At 46.1% G+C, this 20,377-nt stretch overlaps 1 protein-coding gene across 5 annotated transcripts in view; it reads right to left on the minus strand.

The window, feature by feature from the left end:
- TNFAIP8 (TNF alpha induced protein 8) overlaps window positions 1-20,377 on the minus strand; it is a 122,967-nt gene that overhangs the window by 54,765 nt on the left and 47,825 nt on the right. The window contains exon 1 of one of the 5 annotated variants that reach the window (XM_060008978.1): window positions 15,036-15,154. The exons of 1 other annotated variant lie outside the window; for it this stretch is intronic. Coding sequence is in view for 1 of the 4 variants with exons in the window: in XM_060008975.1 (XP_059864958.1) it covers window positions 7,564-7,576 (13 nt within the window). In the remaining 3 variants the exon portion in view is untranslated. Of the gene's footprint in view, window positions 1-7,563; window positions 8,254-13,804; window positions 13,952-14,277; window positions 14,337-15,035; window positions 15,155-20,377 lie in introns of those variants that run through there. 3 more of the 5 variants (XM_060008977.1, XM_060008979.1, XM_060008975.1) reach the window with 3 other exon arrangements.

Raw genomic sequence — 20,377 nt, forward strand, 5'->3', positions numbered from 1 at the left:
GGGCCCGTGGGCCATGGCCGCTGGGCCTGCGCGTCTGGAGCCTGTGCTCCGCAAAACAAACAAACAAACAAACAAAAACAATAAACCACAACAGTGTGCAGCACCACTTGCAATCAGACTCTTAACAAAACAGGAGACTGAAAACACCAGTGGGACTCACTTGTCCCAGGATAAGCCACGTGACCATGGCTTTGAAACCACTTTTGAACAGAAGCATCTGCCACGAGTCACCGACTGATCTCACTGCTCCCACAAGATCCCTGACATCTGGATGGCCCAGAACAGAAGGCTGGCAGCCAAACTCCAAGCCTGTCTTGGCAAAGGAAACAATCCCTCTATTCAGTGAGCTGTGGCTATACCACAGCATCTGTAGGATCCAACTAACAGCACTCAATTTGGAGCAATTCACACCCGGTGCTCAGACAGTCAAGCCACTTGATGGCTATTTGAGACATTTATGGCATAATACAGAAATTTTTAATAATTTCTGTATTATGCCATAATTTTAATAATTTTAATAATAATAATAAATTTTAATAATAATACAGAAACTGGGCCATCACCTGTCTGTCCGTTAAGTGCTGGCAAAGAGGATTTAGGTCCTCACACCGAAGCTCATCTCAGTTCCAAATGACACTTCCTATCGCACTACGCATAGAATCCAAGAATCAGAAAGCTAGTGCTTAAAGAAGTCTTTGAGGTCCTGTCAATCTCCTCATTCCGACTTGTTCACAGATGAGAAATTAGGTCCAGCAAGCTGATATGACCAGTCCAAAGGCTCATCACACAAGCGTCTTAAGGGGGACTAGAACATAGATCTCTGAGACCTCCACAGTGGAGGTTGTCCTCTCTGTGACCAGCCCCTCAGGGCAGCCTCCGTGTCCTTCTGCAGCCTGGCCCAGTGTTCCTGGACTTGATTTCTGTGACCCACATGGGCATCCAGGTTCGAAGTCGTCACTGGGGTTTGGGTCAAAGCCCACTGATAATAAAGGGGTTCCTCTGCTTTGGTTGGCCTTCTGTGCATGTATTCCCTTGGGGATGTGGCAGGGAATACCGGCTGGCTGGGGACAAGGTTTGGGAGTTTGGAATCCTATACCCTAGCCATGGATTTCATCTACAAAGATAAACGGGCACCTCTTCTATCCCAATTTACTCATCACAAAAGCAGTGTTTTCTTTATATCACCGTGCCTTTCACTCCCTCAAGAGCTCTCTGAATGTTGCTCCAGCCCCATCCCCTGTCCTAGACAGCCATCCTCCTGGAGGTCTCATCTAGCATCAACTACCTGAAACTCCTTATGACTAATTGCCCTGTTTTGTTTATTTGTGTGCAGCTTCAAGGTCTTTACATTATCCAGAGTTCAGTAATATCCATTAAAATAGATAAAATAATCAAATATGGCAATTAAGCGCATATATAGAAAGTGTAAGGGCATTCTTTACAGGGACGTATGGACTTCTTACACAGATTTTTAAAAAAATTTTTATATTGGACTCCAGTGTTCTATGGGGGTGTATAATTACCATAGGTTGAAGAGCCTGCCTGTAATTAATCTTCTCTAGTTCTTATTCTCATCGCTCAGTGCTTACCAGACCAGGTCTGTGTTTGAGAATTTCCCTCTCTGATCTGCAGTACTGTTGTGGTTCATGGACTCTGTATCCTTGTTCTCCCTGATAGCATCTGTGTCATTTGTCACTGGGCGGGGAGAGGGATTGGTAATCCAATATGCCGGGCTCCATTTGCTGTATTAGACCATAGCCAGACACCAAATAAGAAGCAACAGGGAAAGAAAAAAAACACGGTGAAAGGAAGCCTGTGTAGGAGACACCGTGGCCGACTTCCCATCACTTCCTTCCGCCCGCCTGCCTGCTCCTTGTGGAGCAGCATGCTGTTTGAGGGAGAAACTGACCCCAGCCTCCAGCTCTCAGGTTCAGCCCTGAGCATTTCCGCACAGTCATAGTAATCCCGTCCCCCTCGCCCTAGAGTGACTGGTTTAGGCAACCCAAGCCTAAGCCAATCAACACAGCACATTCTTTACTCAACAAACTGGCTTAAGATTGGGCACGTGGCCCAATCTGGGTCAGTGAGACATCAGAAATGTGCTGGGGGCTTCTGGAAAAGGTCACTCACTCCTCTGATAGAATTACCAAAAGCCAGTTCTCTCTCCTCTGGACACTGTATTGTGGGTGTGAAGTTAGAATTGCTGCAGACATTTAACCAGCATGAAAGAAGCCAGCTGAGGAAGAAAGTTAACCACAGAAGGCAGACTGGAAAAAAAGTGGGTCCTTGACATCACTGCACTGCTAAATCAAATCTCATTCTACTTATGCAACTCATGAAAAATCCACTTTTGTATAAGCCAGTCTAAACTAGGGTTCCTTTCTTGCACAAGAAGAGCCGTAACTGATACAACATCGTGGGCCACAGATGAGGAGCGTGCTTGAGGACTTCTAACCTTGCTGCCAGCCTTACCGTGTGCCCGGTCCCTAAAGGACAGTGGGTAATGGAGGCTGAGGATGCACAGCTGACCAAACCATTCTCTCCCCTTTCCTCAAGCTTGCTGCCTAACAAAGGCCAGAGTGCAGCCTGGATGCCCCGCCTCCTGCAGGGCTAAGTCCTGTCTACCTGATGGCAGTGGTAGCTGAGAGCAGAAACCTGGGGGGTGGGGGGCGGCGGGGAGGAGATGCTGAGATACCTTAGTGGCACACAGAGGGAGGGGAGCATGAGAGGTAGGACCTGGGTCCCTGGGCATCCTCCTCCACTCCCAGCATGGCCCTGCCCCGCCATCCCTGATGGGACATCTTGATGGGCCTTGTGTGAGGACATCCCTGCCCCGGTGGGGTGGCTGCCTTCCTCACAGGGGCTGAAAGAGCGAGACTTGGAAGGCAGGCAGGACAAGGAACTGGGAAGGTGTGTGTATAAAACCTCCAGATCCCAATCTAGAGTCAGGTCAGGCCTACTTTGGAATTTCTCCCAGGAGCTAAGGGTATGGTGAGAAGCTCAGGGACACATTCCTTGAAGGCTAAGAAGTTGTTAAATAGCAGAGAAGGGGCAGATCAACAATGGAAAACACTGGCCTAATAAGGTCAGGCCAGATTTTTGCCTTCGGATGTGCTCAAAGTCCCTTTGGGGCTGCTTGTTACAAACACACACAGCACACAGCTAAAACGCTTAGCTTTCCACTGCAGTCTTACAGCTGAAACACTAAATTCCAACAGAAGGACTTTCTGGAAACTGGAGAAATCAGCTAAGTTTTTAATTAGGTTGTCTTTCGAGGCACCTTTGACGCAGCGCTCTCATTGTCTGTCACCCACGTGCAGCAAATACTTGTTCATAAGCCAGAAATGTAGAAATGGTTCTTGTCAAGTTTTCTTAAGGCCCACTTACTGCTCCTAGCAACCTCCACAAAAACACCTGCATTTCTGCATTTGCTTTGTTGTCCTGAGTTTTGATAATGGAATCTCCTCCAGCAAGCACTCCTTCTCAGGTTCTCACCAAAGCCAGCTCCACCAGGAGCATTATTCTCCTCAAGACCAGGAATCAAAGGACCACAGGGGTCCGTGCCCTCTGGCTCCAGGGGGAGACAAAGACTTTAACCACCGAAAGGATTCCAAAGAATGCAACGCTAATGGCAGTGGGGTTTCAGAGCTCATTTAAAGACAATGTACACAAATGAACACATGAAATTACCTTGTTTGGCAAAAAACACACAAACAAACGAAAAAACCCAGAGAGAGAGGGAGAGAAAGTGAGAGAGAAAGTACTATGCAAACAAATATAAATGCAAAATAAGATGATGATATAAATCTCACATTACCTATAGTGGGAGCTTTGCTTTAGGGGGAAAGGAAAGAAAAGAAAGGGCAAGAGATAGGGATGAATTAGTTCTCTCCACAAGATGGGACAACCTTATGCAAAGACCTCATGTTGCTTTGTGCACAAGATACAGGCCACCATGAGGTGATTAAAGGACATGAGGTGATGCGGACCACAGCACAAAGCCATTCTCCTCTAGACTTAGCACTAGTCTGACCTTCATCAGAAAGTGAGATTAGAGGGTTTGGCCTGTGTCCAGAGGACATCTGTCATGAGATCTAAAGGAGATAGACAGAAAAAAAAAAAAAAAAAAAGCTTGAATTGGCTCACAGTAAAGCAAGAATGTTGGGCAAAATTTGTCCAAGTCAAACTGTATTTTATGGTAACCATTTGCTCTCTCCTCAGCTGGTAATTCTGTTTCAAGTTCATTTTAAGTAACATGTAATACGTCATCTTATTAAATTTTATGGAGATGTGTGATACTGAAAACATTTGGGACTATAGGAATTGGATAGGACTATAGGAATTGGATGTTAACTATACCCAATGTTAACTATACCCAATTAACTTAGAAATGAACGTAGGGAGGCTTTACAAGATTGTAGATTCTTGCGTGTAACCACTGGGAAAATCCAAGGATTTATGTCTATACTCAAACAAAGGAAGGCATTTTGGGTAGAGGACTCCTCTGAGCTCAGGGGTCTGATCCTTTCTTGTGTTTGCTGTGGGGCCTCTATAGGTAGGTAGTTCACGCTGGGGGAACAACCAAACAGCTGCTGGAGGAGCCCCCAGCACTTGGCTTCCTCTTAAACCACTGCACGTGGAAGTCTGGGCCTGTGTGTGGTTGTGCACCCCACCCGGGCAGGCAGTGGGCCGTTAGGAGGCAGGTTCCCATCCCAGCTCTGGCACTATCATGCTGAATAACCATGGACGCCTGATTTGATTTCTCTGTCCTAAATTTCATCTGTAAAATGAGAATATTAGACTAAATCAAACAGCTTCTCATCTCATGCCTAGTGAAAGTCAAATTCATCATAATTGTCCACAACGTGCCACCTTATCGGGCCCCTCACCACCTCTCTGGTTCATTCCCTGTCCTCTTTCTTATCAGTACTAGGGCTGTTTCTGGAATACCGTGTCCACTCCCACCTCAGGACCTTTGCATCTGCTTCCCTTCTGCCTGTAATGTTCTTCCCCAGGCTATTCACAGGTGTGGCTTCCTCACATATTTCAGGTGAGTCTAATATCACATTCTCTGTGAGGACACACAATTACAAATCCTACACACACACACACACACACACACACACACACACACATCTTTATCCTCCAATTCAGCTTAGAAAAATTTTTTTTCCTCCTTAGCACTTAATAGTATCCCACCTACTATATATTTTACTTATTTATTTTATTGTCTATATCCCCTAGTAGAATGTCTACTCTCCAAGGGCAGGGATTTCTCTCTGTTTTGTTCACTGGTGTATCCCTGGTACCTGGAAGAGTCCCTGATACAGAAAAGGAACTCATTAAGTTTTGCTGAATGGATGCATGCACGGGTGGGTGGAAGGGAGGGCAGGAAGAGTACAGCTCTCTACCGTGACTTCCAGCTCTGAGGTCTGTGGGCTGCGGTGTCCATGGCCGAAGGAAGGGCTGTCCTCTGCCACCACTGTACAGGTTGGACTCCATAACCACATGAAACAACAAGCCAACACAGAGACGTACGTGGTGGGCTTTCACTCTGCTGCAGACCCTCTCAAGTACTGCTTCCGGCACGTTCCATGCTCTGAGCTGCTGAAGGGCCACATACACCCTACAGTCTCAGCAAGACCACGGCCTCCAAACGTTGTCTACAGGAGATTCTTTATATTGGTGCTCAGCTCCATTTTCTAGAGTCGAAATTAATACTTTTGGGGGGAGCACAGTTACATCCAACTCCTTTCACAAACTCTGCATCTAAAATCCCCAGGGGAAAGAGAAGTAAGCTTCTCTATTGCCAAGATGACCACGCTATTAATTTAACCTGCAATGAGAAGAGGTGGTGATGCTCCCCGTGCAGTTCAGCCAGTTCCACTAGATGGCAACATGGTCTGGGTGTGCTGGTATCCACCGCTGACATTTACCAGCCACACAGAAGAGAGAAGCTCCCACACACCCCTCCTGTTCTCTGATACACTTATCTCCTTGCCTCCTCTTCACTTTTCGCCTGGCTGTTTTCAACCAATAATTTACGTTTGCTCCTAAATTGTTCGTGCTTACTCATGAATGCATTTAATATAATCGCTCCAGCCTTGGAAGTTTTATGTCCGCTTCTTTCTGCCAAAGTACATTACTTACCCTAACCCCTGCTGTAGAACTCTACCCAAAATTCACTTCTCCCACAAAACCTGCCCAAGCAAACCTGGCTCTGATTCCAACTGTATATATGCCATGATATACAGTCACAGACACATAACCAGTTTTATATATTGGATAGAATGTGCCTATATACATATATAAAGAAAGCTGACAGACAATCACACACACAGCTCTGGGCATCTGGTAGGCAAATGTACATTTCATATAAATGATGTGCAGGTGACCACATTCCACATAACAGAAGTAGTCACGGCTCTACGAAATAGCATTGGCTGCGAGAGGTTCAATTGGCATGGACATATATATACTACCAAAAGCAAAATCGATAGCTAGTGGGAAGCAGCCACATGGCATGGGGAGATCAGCTCCGTGCTTTGTGACCACCTAGAGGGGTGGGATAGGGAGGGTGGGAGGGAGGCAGACGCAAGAGGGAAGAGATATGGGAACATATGTGTATGTATGACTGATTCTCTTTGTTGTAAAGCAGAAACTACACACCATTGTAAAGCAATTATACTCCAATAAAGATGTAAAAAAAAATAAATCATGGGCCAAGAAACTAGATATGTTAACACTCATCTATGTCTTCCAATTTCTAGTTCCTTCCTAGTATTCAATTTAAGGTCCAGAAAGTCTTTTGAGCAGAAAAATTTTAGATAAACCCCAACAAATATTATGTATAGACTTGAACAAGAGTGTGTAAATACCAATATAACTTAAGGGCTATTTTAAAAGGCTCTCTTTATTTCAATCCTTGAAAACGTTTCCAATTTATCTTAAAATTAAGTTTACTTACAGAAGCATTAAGTAAGGCTGAAAACAAGCCTAAGGTCTATTTTTAAAGTACGAAAGGCCTCATGTGTGGGGTTAAATCCCTTATTGGCTGTTAGAGGAAATGGTAGCAGCGATATTCTGACAAACCCCTACATAATGCGAGAACAGAAATAAACACCCTTGTGTTTGCAGTTCTCAAGGTGTCACCGCCACTACCAGACCGCTGGGATCCAGAGATGTCTGAGAGTTAGTAAACACATATAAATTGTCAAAAGGAGAAACTTTATGTGAAAAAGTTCTCGATGGGTTCAGAGCCCCATTTCTGAAACATTTCAATCCTTCATTTGTGTACAAATGAAACTGTCTACATGCAAACTTCAGATGCCATTTTTTCCACCCACAGTACTCAAACGTCCCTCAGCTTAATACCGGTTCTCCACACCCAGAGTCATAGCAAAAAAAAACAAAACAAAACAGTGAACACAACCACTTTAAAGCCGTGACCAAAGATTATTTCCCTGTAGACAGCAACACCACGGTATTTAGTCATCTGAACATTCTGCCAGATTCTGACAAAGATGTTACATCGAAGTTAGTCTGAGGCTACGGTTAACTCACGTAGTTTCAGCATATTCCCCCGTATCAATCAGAGGAGAGCTTCACGGAGTCTTGGTAGAGTCACACAGACCAGAGGAAACATACACAGCCACACTGTTGATGTGTATTCTCTGGCATCCGTATCGCCTTCAGGGAAAGTCAGTCCTCCCTGAGAATAATTCAACAGAATTTATACCGTCCTTTTGAAAAATCAACCATAAGTTTATCAAACCAATGCACAGAAGACAGTGGTCAACAACAGTCACTTCAAAAGTTGTTTTGCTTGTTATTCTGGGACGTGGGTTTCGTCACCTGTAGTGGAATACATTATGCAGCCTTTAGTTGTGACTCCAGAGAGGTCTCCGCATCCACAGTGGGACGGACTGGTTGCTGCCTGCACTTGCTACCCGTAAACTACGACTACACAGAGACACAGGGATTACCTGTGATAGGTGAACGGGGGATAGTTTCAAAATCAAGCAGAAACAGGAAGTCTAACGTTTCAACATGTTAGGAAAGAGGAGCAGATACTTTAAAAAAAAAAAGAAGTAGCCCTAGTCATAGACGCCTAGAAAAAAGAAAATTAAAAAAAAACCTCATTCCTACCTGGCCAGTATAAACATGAATGTCTATTAATAGTAAGTATTGCTTAAAGGTGTTCTGGTTCTCAGGAAAACTAGAGAATAGAGTTTGGACAACATTGCTACGGGCTCTAGGTGTGTGGGCTTAAGTAGTTGTGGCTCGTGGGCTCTAGAGCACAGGCTCAGTAGTTGTGGCACACGGGCTTAGTTGCTCCGCGACATGTGAGATCTTCCCAGACCAGGGCTGGAACCTGTGTCCCCTGCATTGGCAGGCGGATTCTTAACCACTGTGCCACCAGGGAAGCCCAAGTTTGTTGATTTTACTTTTATCTTCTGCAGCAGTAACACTCTGCCTTGAGCCTACTAGGTACTCAGCAAAAAAGATCCCAAGTGGAATGCAATGGACAAATGCTCTGGAGTCTGCTAGGTCAGGTTCAAATACCTGCTGCGCCACTTCCTGGTTTTGTAGACTTGCAAGTTACTTCACTTCTCTGAGCAATTTTGTTCTCTGTCAAATGAGAATAACATCATCTACCTCGTAGAATTGCTATCAAGATTGTATCAAGAACAATGTGAAGCAAATAACATATTGCCCGATTCACAGCAAATGCTCAAATAGCAATAAGCATTATTGTTGGCCTGAAATAAAATGAAATGCCTATAGGGAATTCCCTGGCGGTCTAGTGGTTAGGACTGAGCACTTTCACTGTCGTGGCCCCTGGTCAGGGAACTAAGATCCCGCAAGCTGCCCAGCAAAAAAATAAACAAATAAATAAAAATCAAATGCCTACCACTAAATCAGGGAGGAGGCTGAAAGAAATACCAAATCAACACCAACTGACAAACATATTACGCTTTTCTCATTTCCTTCAGCCAGCATTATCATGTGACTAACTCACAGAGGTTTGAAGTTTATACCTTAGAAACCTCCCTTTTGTGTTCCTTTGTGTTACCTCCCCAAATTCTGACTGGCCCCTTGATGCTATGACAACTTCATCAGGGACTAAGGGTCAAAGAAGACTCCAAGAGAAAACTCCACCTGGAAGCGAAGGACTCCAAATCAGAAAGACCTCTCAAACCCCGGTACACTGGCAATTCCAAGGGTAAGTTACAAAATGTAAAGAGCAGAAATGCTTCCTCTAAACAGAGGAAGCAGGGTCTCACATTTCCTTAAAATGTGGTCTCGGGGGTAGCTGCATGGCTAGGTGGCTACCAGGAGCCACTCTGTCCACTGCTGTGAATAGAGCAGCACAGTGAAGCTGCAGGAAGGGAAGGCAGGAGGGAGAGGTGCACAGCATCACAGAAAACAACTGCCAACATGGCAGCTCAGCCCTCACACATGCTCCAGACACAGTCATGGAAGTCCTGCCTGGGAGAGGCAAGGGCAGAGAAGGCTGCAAGCATTAGAGTCTCATGTATCAGTTGGGCACCTCCGTACCCAGGAGAACCAATTCTTGATTTTGGAGAGAGCACTCCAACAACGGGAGAATAAAAAGCAACAAATCTAGGGAATCCCCTGGCAGTTCAGTGGTTAGGACTTGGCACTTTCACTGCTGGGGCCCGGGTTCGATCCCTGGCCGGGGAACTAAGATTCTGCAAGCCACGCGGTGCGGCCAAAGAAAAGCAACACATCTGGCTGGGCTACAGGTGAGGCAGGAGGTCATGTCCTTAAGACATCCCTCCTTCCTCTCTTACTTGAGACCAGAATGCCGAGGTCTTACGTATTCAGAGCTATTCAAAGTTTGCCGTTTAAAGCGGTCCCAGCAGTCGTAATTTTAAATTCTGCTCATCCTCCATTTGGAAAGAAAGAAGAATCATAGACAGAGGCTAAAGATCAGGGAGATTGTGGAGCACCCAAAACTCACAGAATCTAACAAGGTATCTAACGCGCTTCAGTTGCCTTTGGAGATACAAACACAGCTCTCCTATGCTTCCCTAGGACTTGCAATTAGGACGTTCCTGACAGATCTAAGGATCAACAGTTGTGACAGTTGCCCAGTGCAGAAGCATCATCCGTGCCCTGAGACAGGGAGACGGGAGGCAACTGGAACTTCCATCCCTGGAAACCCTGCGTGATGGCCTAGTGGCCGAGGTCTCTGTCCGGATCCAGCCTCACAAAGGTGATCGGTGCTCAGGAGAACGCAGGGCTCGCTCTCTTTCTGGTGAGCTCAGCTCCGCAGCTGAAGCAAGGTACCGCTCAGCACCCCAACACCCCCGGGAGTGCAACTGGCATTGCTGGTGATGGAGGCACTCCAGAGCTTGGCAGCGACACTAAATAAGCCGTCGTTAGGGAAGTCTGAGTGCGTCTGCCGTGGTATTTCTTCTCCAGCTATCTGCAAGCAAGCACGTGACGGTGGCTTTTAGAAAACCAGATTCTGCTTCTGAGTGTGCATGCCCTCCACATTATCTAGGCATCTCAGAGCAAGGCACTATCACTTCAATCCACTGTCTCCACACCCCGGTGGCAAGCGCAATTTCAAAGAGGTGAAGCAGCATATTCAACAGGGCCCTGCAAGTTGGGGCCGGGCTGAGAAAAGAAGCCATGAGATCTAAGCCATGAGACCCAGGGTGACCTCCAGAACACATGCTCTCTCTCTGGCCTAGTTTCACTGACTGCTTATTACACACCCCAGGAAAAACATTTCCTCTATGGCCACCCACATCCTCATGGCTGCATGAACATTTGCATTTCACTTATTTCAACAGATTCTATAGTCTCTGGGTCAGAACTGGAAATGTCTGCAAAACACCTTGATCTTTATGCTTTGGCATTCCCATGTGCTCTCCAGCCCCTAGTGCATGATCTAGTGACAGCCAAGAGCAGTGCTGTTTTCTTTCCTTTCGACCCTCCCCTTTCCCCATCAGTTCTGTCTGGACCCTCCTTTCTGGCCTTCTCCCAGCCACTTCAACCCTCTCAATGGCCTCCCTAAAACCAGAGAACTGAGCAGGGTCTCCTCCTTGATTCAACTTGCTTCCTTTGCCCATCTGCTCTTCTTCAAGGAGGAAGGAGTCATTGGCAAGGGAGGAAGGCACTCTAAAGGGGAATTACTCCAGGGGACTCAGTGCCTGAGACTGGTAAGGTGCTCCAGAAGCGTTTTCTGGATGTTATCACAGAGGCAGCGGATGGTCAGACTCACCCTCTCTCCCCCAGCACAGAAGCACACAGTTCCTGCCTGGACCAGGGTCGGGAAATCCCGCTAGATGCCAAGCAGCGTGCATGATTTCCCTACGTTCGCTCAGCCCTCACCGAAACCCTGGGAGGTGGGCACCATGATCCCCGGGTTACAGGCGAGGAAACTAAGCTCCATAAATTTAACATACCCGCTCAGTGCAATGCCAAGATAGGGACATAAGGATCTCATTCCAAATCTGTTGGCTTTTTTCTCTTCATATCATATCACGAAATTGTCCTTGGTTCACCAGACAGAAAACACAAATAGGGGACTGTCTGGAAAATATAGAGAACAGCTGGCCACCCACCTTTCAAGGTTGGGCAGAGCAGTGAGTTCAACAGTGGGAACGGGAGCTGCTGGGGGCCAGCCCTGGCTTCAGAGACAGGGCGGGGGTGGAGATTTCTCAAGTCCATCCTCACATTGACTGCAATTTGCAGCCTCCTCCTAGATGGGCTGCATAAAATGTAAGTGTGGGATGGCAGACTTTTCTATCACGTGTTTGTAGGTTTTAAGGATAAATTTTATAAAATGTTACTTAGAAGCAAGCAAACAGACAAATGAGTAAATAAATACATAAATAAATAACCGCCTGGCTGGTTAGCAGTGCAGTGGTGGCCAGAGCTAGACCTTAGGACTCTAGAAGGAGCATTTATGTCTGTCTTCCTATGATGCAGGCTCCAATCTCTCTTCACGCTCGCACCACCAATGAAGACACTAAATCAGCCTTTACAGAGCACAGAAACACCGAGCGCCTGTTGCACTTGAATGTGGTTTATTTTCTGCTGAGCTGAATATAAACAGAGTCCTGACATTTTATAGCATTCTTCCATTGCAAATCTTCATGTGAAACTGAACACGATCCCTTGTAATAAAATACTAAACTAATTAAACTCTAAATTTATCAAGAAAAACTCTCCAATGGTAGAGTTAATTTCTCTATAAATTTCTAGAATTTCTAGTTAATATACAACGTATACTTCCCAAGCTGAACTCCTCATCCTCCTTCCATGGCCAAACTTGATCATTTCCCTCCCTCTTTTAACCTCTGTGGATCCCATCATCACCCTGTCAGCCAGTCATCACTGATTCCTCTCTTGGTTTGGATGGTCTCTCATTCACCAAGTTCTGCTGTCTTTCCATCTGTGCTTCCACCGTTCTCATTTGCATTCTGTTAAACCCTTTGCTTTCAAGGTGGCAGAAGGTTACTTTCTTGAAAAGACAACTTTCCAGAGAAGGCCATCAAAGCAGTTCTACTCTCCATTCTCCTTTAGAGGACAGAGAGCTATTTCATGTTGTAGTTTTACCCATGTGGCTATATGGAAAGCTAAATTAAAAAAAACAACAACAACAACTTTCAGAAATGTTTCAATTTAGAGAGCCATTAGAAATTACAGCATGCCTTGAGTAAAGTTTCTCCTTGATTTTTGCCCCAGGAAACACACACACCAGTTTTGTTTGTTTGTTTGTTTGTTTGTTTTGCGGTACGCGGGCCTCTCACTGCTGTGGCCTCTCCCGTTGCGGAGCACAGGCTCCGAACGCGCAGGCGCAGCGGCCATGGCTCACGGGCCCAGCCGCTCCGCGGCATGTGGGATCTTCCCGGACCTGGGCACGAACCCGTGTCCTCTGCATCGGCAGGTGGATTCGCAACCACTGCGCCACCAGGGAAGCCCACACACACCAGTTTTGACCATCTGCAGGGGAAGGATGATTGTGTCACCCAGTTCTGGGCCTCATCCCATTTGTACTCAGAGCCACCCTGCTCAGGCACCCACCATCAGCACTTGTCTTCCACCCCATCCTCCTCCATTTACAGCTGAACAAATTTACCCAACGACTAGCTGACATCAAACAAGCTTCTTCCATGTGGTGACTGAGGAGCAGACACTGCCATCACCTCCTGGAGAGATGTCGGAGCCCCATTTTCCCTTCCCACTAAGCAGTCCTCTCTTACAGATGAGGAGGGGCCCCTGGAGCCCAGAGTTTCCTATCCTGTCATACATTTCTGTCTCCCCTCCTCTATCCTCTCGTCACCCAAAGTCCTTCAGGACAATGGAGAGCACATGGGCTAGTTTAATCTGGAAAATGCTCACTAATACAGCAAAGGGAGGGCTTCCCTGATGGCGCAGGGGTTAAGAATCCGCCTGCCAATGCAGGGGACACGGGTTCGAGCCCTGGTCCGGGGAGATCCCACATGCCGTGGAGCAACTAAGCCCGTGCGCCACAACTGCTGAGCCTGAGCTCTAGAGCTCGCGAGCCACAACTACTGAGCCCGCATGCCACAACTACTGAAGCCCGCGCGCCTAGAGCCTGTGTTCCACAACAAGAGAAGCCACCACAACGAGAAGCCCATGTACCACAACCAAGAGTAGCCCCCGCTCACCGCAACTAGAGAAAGCCCGCACGCATCAACGAAGACCCAACGCAGCCAATAAATAAATAAATAAATTTACATGTAAGAAAAAATACAGCAAAAGGATGGGCTGAAACTCAATTCATATGCCTCCTTACCCCAAAAGAGCTTCTCTTCTGGGCTCCGTAACCCATCTTCCCATCAGCCGCTCAGACTTGAAACCTCAGTGTCATCGTGGACCTCACTCTCCCCCTGCCAGCCACCAGGTTCTCACATTTCCCCACCCTTGCAGTGCCCCTCTGCCTCCCCCTTGCTCCAGCCCCAGTGCCCTATCCTACCTCAGGCCTCATCCGTTGGCCTCAACTTCCTGCTTCCTTTCACTCACTTGCCCTCATGGCACATCTTCTCAAAGCACAGCTCTAGCACCAAGATGCCACTATCTGTGCCTAGAACTGAGTTGAAAAAGGGTTTCCCCATCCTCACTTTATGACATCACTCTCCGATGAGGAATGTGCAGTGCTTCCCAGCTGCTCATGGACCAGAGTCCACTCTGGCAGCACAGGATTTAACGCGGTCCCCAGTCCTGCCCCCACCAGGCTTAGCACTGTTCTACTTCCGGGCCCCTGCTCACCCGCTTTCCTTGGCCTCTGGGGTCCTTCCCACCATCAGGAGCTACAAAACACTGCCAGCCTCCCAAGGTTCAGCTCACAGCAGGCCTGTCATGATGCCTTCAGCTACCTCCTACTCCTCTGTCTCCTAGGCAACTTCAAAGCTCCTTTACCACATTTAGCCCATTTTGTCCCAAGGGAGAGCCATTGCTATATACATCTCATCATCCCGTTACACTGTACTTCCCTAGGCAACAGGGAGATTTCTTCATTCATTCAACAAAATTAACCTGCATTTACCTGGTACTTCCTGCATGCCAGGCACTGACTTAGGCGCTGGGCACATGGTGGGAAATAAAACACATGAACTGACATTCAATGGGAGCGAGATCTGGCAGCCAAGTAAACACATAAATAACTAAAGGACAGATTTCAAGAGGGGCGAGGATGGACATGAACAGGGGATTCCGATGGAGACCACTCTGGCAGAGGTGGCACCGGAGGTACATGTCAAGAGCTAGAAGAAGAGCAGGAAAAGCAGCAAGAGGAACAGGTGCTCCAGCCTGAGACAAGACAAGCTTGGCCCACTCCAGAGAGAGGAGTGGAAAGGGGGCCAGTGTGGCTGTAGTGTTGGAAAAGCACAGGGAAGAAGCAGCTGGGAGTCGGGCAAAGGCCAGAATAGGTAGGGCCACACAGGGCATGGTAAGAAGTTTATATTATATGGTGGGAATGTAAAACAGGACAAATGTCTGGAAGGCAAAGTGGCAATAAAAATCAAAACCTTCAGGGGCTTCCCTGGTGGCGCAGTGGTTGAGGGTCCACCTGCCGATGCAGGGGACACGGGTTCGTGCCCCGGTCCGGGAAGATCCCACATGCTGCGGAGCGGCTGGGCCGGTGAGCCATGGCCGCTGAGCCTGCGCGTCTGGAGCCTGTGCTCCGCAACGGGAGAGGCCGCAACAGTGAGAGGCCCGCCTACCACAAAAAAAAAAAAAAAAAAAACTAAAACCTTCAAACTCCACGTGTCCTTTGAACTACTTCCAAGAACACATCCAATGAAACAGAGACAGGTATGGACAGCCGCTAAGAGCAAGGGTGTTGCGTGGTGTTATGACAATGGTGAAGGTTAAAAACAGCTCACCTGTCCAAATAGGGGACTGGTTAAGTGAATTATGGCATATCTATACAATGGCATGTAATACAGCGTTGAAAAATGATTTTGTAGAGTAATTAATAACATGAAAACTCTTCACAAAGGCTACAAAGCAATATATAAAAGAAATCATATTAAGTACTATACAATCTTTGTAGAGAAAAACCACAGGCATACACAAAACAGCCTGGAGTAATATTCACAAAATGTTTGTTTCCCAGTGCTGAAATTAAGGAGTAACATTTTTTTTCATTTTTCACTTTTTTGTCAAATTATAGTAGATAAAATACACTACACTACCATGTGATGCTTTTGCAATAAGGGAAAAAGGTTTTCAAAAACCTGTTAGTAACAAGAAGGTATAGCAGGGTAGATTTCCTCCAAATAATAAAGGCTGCTGATCAAGAGATGGCCAGGGCAATCTTCTGTCTTTTTAGGGAATCTTCAGAGCAAAACAGAAAAACAAACAAACAAAAACCTCCCTAGAACTTGAGGCAGGAAGTGTGTCATTCCTTTCTTGCTGCTCGCTGATCCCTCTGACTCAGCACTGACTGTTAGGCCCCTCGGATCCTCGTTTTAAAGAAGTTAGAAGATAGAAGAGGATGAAGACTTGGAAACCTCACCCAGGAGCTCCCAGCCCTGGGGCTGAAGTCTGAAATGCCAAACTGGATCTTCTAAGGAAAAAGCCTTTTACCGTTCTTCTTTAGATTCATTACAACTGAGATCAACAGTCTCACTTATATTATTACAGGTTAAACATGATTACATTTTTGTCTATTTCTTTTAAATAAGATTTACTTTGCAAGCCCCAAACAATCTGTTGTGCGTAAGCCTTCTTCCCAAACAGGTTTGAAAATGTAATAAACTATTCAAACAAGTCACAACAAGTCTCAGGTATTCTGATGCTGGCTTACGCAGGCCCAAGTTGAAAACATTCGCCGCAGAGGCCCATTCAGCCAGTGTGCCTCCCTGCTGGCCACTGGCTCACAAATGCGGTTTGGTTCCCATGTCCTGTTTGGCAGCCTCCTAAGCTCAGCACTTAACGGCCACTCAAAGAGCACAGATTGGAAATGATTTGCCAGCAGAATCCCACATACTGCTTTTAGTTCTGTTTTTAACAACCCTGGAAGCCACGGAGCTGAGGGAAATGTATACGGGGGACTGTACAAAAAAACCGAATTTTTTTTATTCTGGAAACCTTAGAAATTTTAAGACAAATTAAATCAGAATTTGAGGACACTCACAATTACAGTCCAGGGCCTCTGCCTTCCCACATTCATTCAACACTATTTATTGAGGCCTTACTCAATGGTAGCCCCTGGGGAGGTAGGATGGGGTATGAAGGAGGAAGGGAAGGAACCAGATACTTCCAAGATACTCTAACAGCTACAGTCAGTTTGAGAACAGGTTATTAAAGATCTTATAAGCCCTACTTAAAATTTTAGACTTTATCAAAACTCTAATAAGGTATCTTAAGCGGGGGATGACACAATCAGATGGATATTTTATAAAGACCAAGAGCAGCACAGGGAGCCAGACTGGTATGGAGGTGGGAGTAGGGGGGCGTGTGGCATGTCAACTGTCCTTAAGGGAATCTAGGTAAGAGATCTGGTCTTAGTTGGTGGCAGTAGGCTGTGACAAGAAGCGTACAGATTCTACAGCTATTTAATGGGAGAACTTATAATATTGGCAACTGATTGATGCACAGGAAGGTGCCCTCCAGGCTTCTGGATAGTCAGTTGGATCCTCTACTGAGGGGAAAATTCAAAGAGAAAGTAAGTTCAGCTTACTTCCCATCAAATTTGAGTTGCCTGTGAGATATCCAAGTATTGATAAACACTTTACAACTGGACAGACAAGGCTAGCTTAGGCTTGAAATATAACTTTGGAAGTCATTACCATGTAGAGACTCTGAAGACCTAGGAATGGAAGGGATCATGAAGGGACAGAGTGGAATAAGAAGGGCAGAGAACCCAGACACAGCCCTAAGAAATACTGACATTTAAGGGATGGACAAAGAAGAGGAAGGAGCCTGCAGAGGAGACTGAGAAGGGACAGAGAGAGAAAAGAAAGAAACCAGGAGGGTGGATTGTGAAGGAAAAGACTGCATATAGAAACCAGGAGCAGTAGGGATTTGTGCTGAGCCGTCAAGAAGGAACTGAACGGTGGCCATGCACCCACCATTTAAATGCCAGATGCTGCTTGACTTCTTCCCCACCCCTTGATATTTCTGGAGTCGTCTGTGAGCAGGCAGGGCCCAAATGGGAGGCAGCAGAAGAGAGAAGGTTCTGAGATCAACCTGGCAGGAGATCCTGGCCATAAGCCAGCGTGGTCTGCTCAGCGGCTGGAAGAGGGGCCAAGGGCCACAGAAGTGACAAAACACAAGGTTACACAAGTGGCATTCTGTTGTTCAGTCAAAAGTATTTACTGGTCATCTACTGTGTATGGGCACTGCTTACAGTGCTGGGGACAGAGCAGTGACAAAAGTTCTAGTGAAACAGCCAGAAAAACAGGATGTCAAGCAGAGATAAATGCTGTGGAAGGAAAAAATAAACTAGAAGAAAGGGAGAGGGTAATGGGGGGAGAGGAACATTTTGGATGGCGTGGTATCTGAAGAGTGAGGGAGAGAGCCAAGGAACGAGCTAAGAGGAAGGGCCTTCCAGGCAGAGGGAAGGGTAGGTGCAAAGGTTCTGAGGTAGGAACACGCTTGGAAGAGCTTGAGGAGCCAGCAAGGTAATGTGGTCCAAGAGGAGTGAAGGAAGCAGGGGTGGTAAGAGATGAGGTTGGAGAGTTAGGCCAAGGCCAGGTCAAGGGAGCCCTCTAGCTCAGGGTAAGGAGGGTGGACTTTATTGATTGTGATGGGAAGGCACAGGGGGGGTTAGAGCAAAGGAGTGACACGGTCTGATGGCTAAGAGCACTCTGACTACATGAAAAGTGGCTGAAGGGGGAGGCAAGAGCACAGGGGGCGTTAGGAGGCTACTGAGGCCATTGAGATGAGAAACGGTGGTAGCAGGAGAAGTGGTGAGATGTGGGATATTCTTTGGAAGAAAAACGAACAGGACTGGCTGTTGGACTAACTGTGAAATGATGAGGGATCAACATGCCGCCAAAGGTTTTCGCCTGAGAGCTCTGTATACAAATGTGCTGACAGAGAAGGACAAACCCAGGAGAGGAGCAGGTTTGGGTGAGGGGAGAAGGAGGGTGGCAGTGGAATCAAGAAGTCTATTCCTAGAGGAAATTTAAAAGAGACAACAGAATCACCACGTCTGGAGTTCGGAGAAGATGTGTGACATACGTTAACTTGGGAGTCATTAGCTAGAATTTGGTATTTATTCCGTGGGACTAGATGAAATCACCTGGATTCTCAATCCTGGCTGCACGTTAGTATAGCCAGGTAACAGAAACAAAAACAAACAAGCAAAACAAAATGTGGAGAAAAAGGAACCCTCCTACACTGTTGGTGGGAATGTAAATTGGTACAGCCACTATGGAGAACAGTATGGAGTTTTCTTAAAAAACTAAAAAGAGAGCTACCATATGATCCAGCAATCCCATTCCTGAGCATATATCTGGAGAAAATTGTAATTCGAAAAGATGCATGCACCCCAATGTTCACAGCAGCTCTATTTACAACAGCCAAGACATGAAAGCAACTTGAGGGTCCATCGACAGATGAATGGATAAAGAAAATGTGGTACAGATAGACAATAGAATATTACTCGGCCATAAAAAAGAATGAAATAATGAAAGAATGAAATAATTCCATTTGTAGCAACACGGATGGACCTAGAGATTATCATACTAAGAGAAGTAAGTCAAAGACAAATATCATATGATATTGCTTATGTGTGGAATATAAAAAAAAATGATGCAAAGAACTTATTTACAAAGCAGAAATAGACACACAGCTATAGAAAATAAATGCATGGTTATGAAAGGGGAAAGGGGAGAGGGATAAATTAGGAGTTGGGGACTAAAATATACATACTACTATCATCTATAAAATACATAACCAACAAGGGCCTATTGTATAGCACAGGGAGCTATACTCAATATATTGTAATAACCTATAACCACTTTGCTGTACACCAGAAACCAACACAGCACTGTAAATCAACTACATTTCCATAAAAAAAAATTTTTTTAATTTAAAAACTGATGCCCACGAGTCTTCCCTAGAGATTCTGAATTAATTACACTTGAGTGAGACCTGGCCTCTCTCTCAATTTTTTACCCAAGTCAGGTAAAGAAACACTGTCCAGAGTGTATGGAGATGGCAGAGGCCCTCGGAAAGAGGAATTAAGGAGATAGAAGAAAAGGTGGGTGTGACGCCCTGGAAGCCAAGTCAAGAAAGTGTTTCAAGAGGAGGGAGGGATGAACGATGCTGAATCTTGCTGAGGCTCAGGGCAATGAGGATGGAGAGGTGGCCACGGGGTTCATTAAAATAGAGGTCTCTGGTGACCTTGACAGGAACAGCTTTGGAGGAGGGGAGGGATGAGGAGGGCAGTGAGAAGGGGAGATCACATGCAGAGATAGGTCCTTGGGAAAGTTCCACCGGACCTAAGAGCAGAGAAGCAAGGTGAGAGCTGGAAGGCTACTTTGGATTTAGGAAGTTTCTTTTTCATTTGTTTTACTTTTTCTCTCTGAGTCTCAATGTGCTGACATTTTTTGCACAAGTGCATTCTTCTCTGCATCATTTGCTTTTTAAGATGAGTGACAAAAAGACATATTCTGATGTTGATGAGGATGTTCCCACATGGAGAAAGAAAAGGATGTTATAGAAGAGGGGGTATAGTTGCAGGAGGACTTGCAGAAGTTGGAGAGGAAAAGTCATTAAGGACCCTAAACTAATGAAACTGTAATTCTCCTTCAAATGCCAGGTGTCTTCATTTTTCATTGCTCAGGGGAGGTAATATGCCCTAAAAATCACAGAATGGCTAGACAGGAATGGAACATAAAGATCATCTTGTCCA

Source organism: Delphinus delphis, chromosome 3 (genome assembly GCF_949987515.2).
Source record: "Delphinus delphis chromosome 3, mDelDel1.2, whole genome shotgun sequence".
NCBI lineage: Eukaryota > Metazoa > Chordata > Mammalia > Artiodactyla > Delphinidae > Delphinus > Delphinus delphis.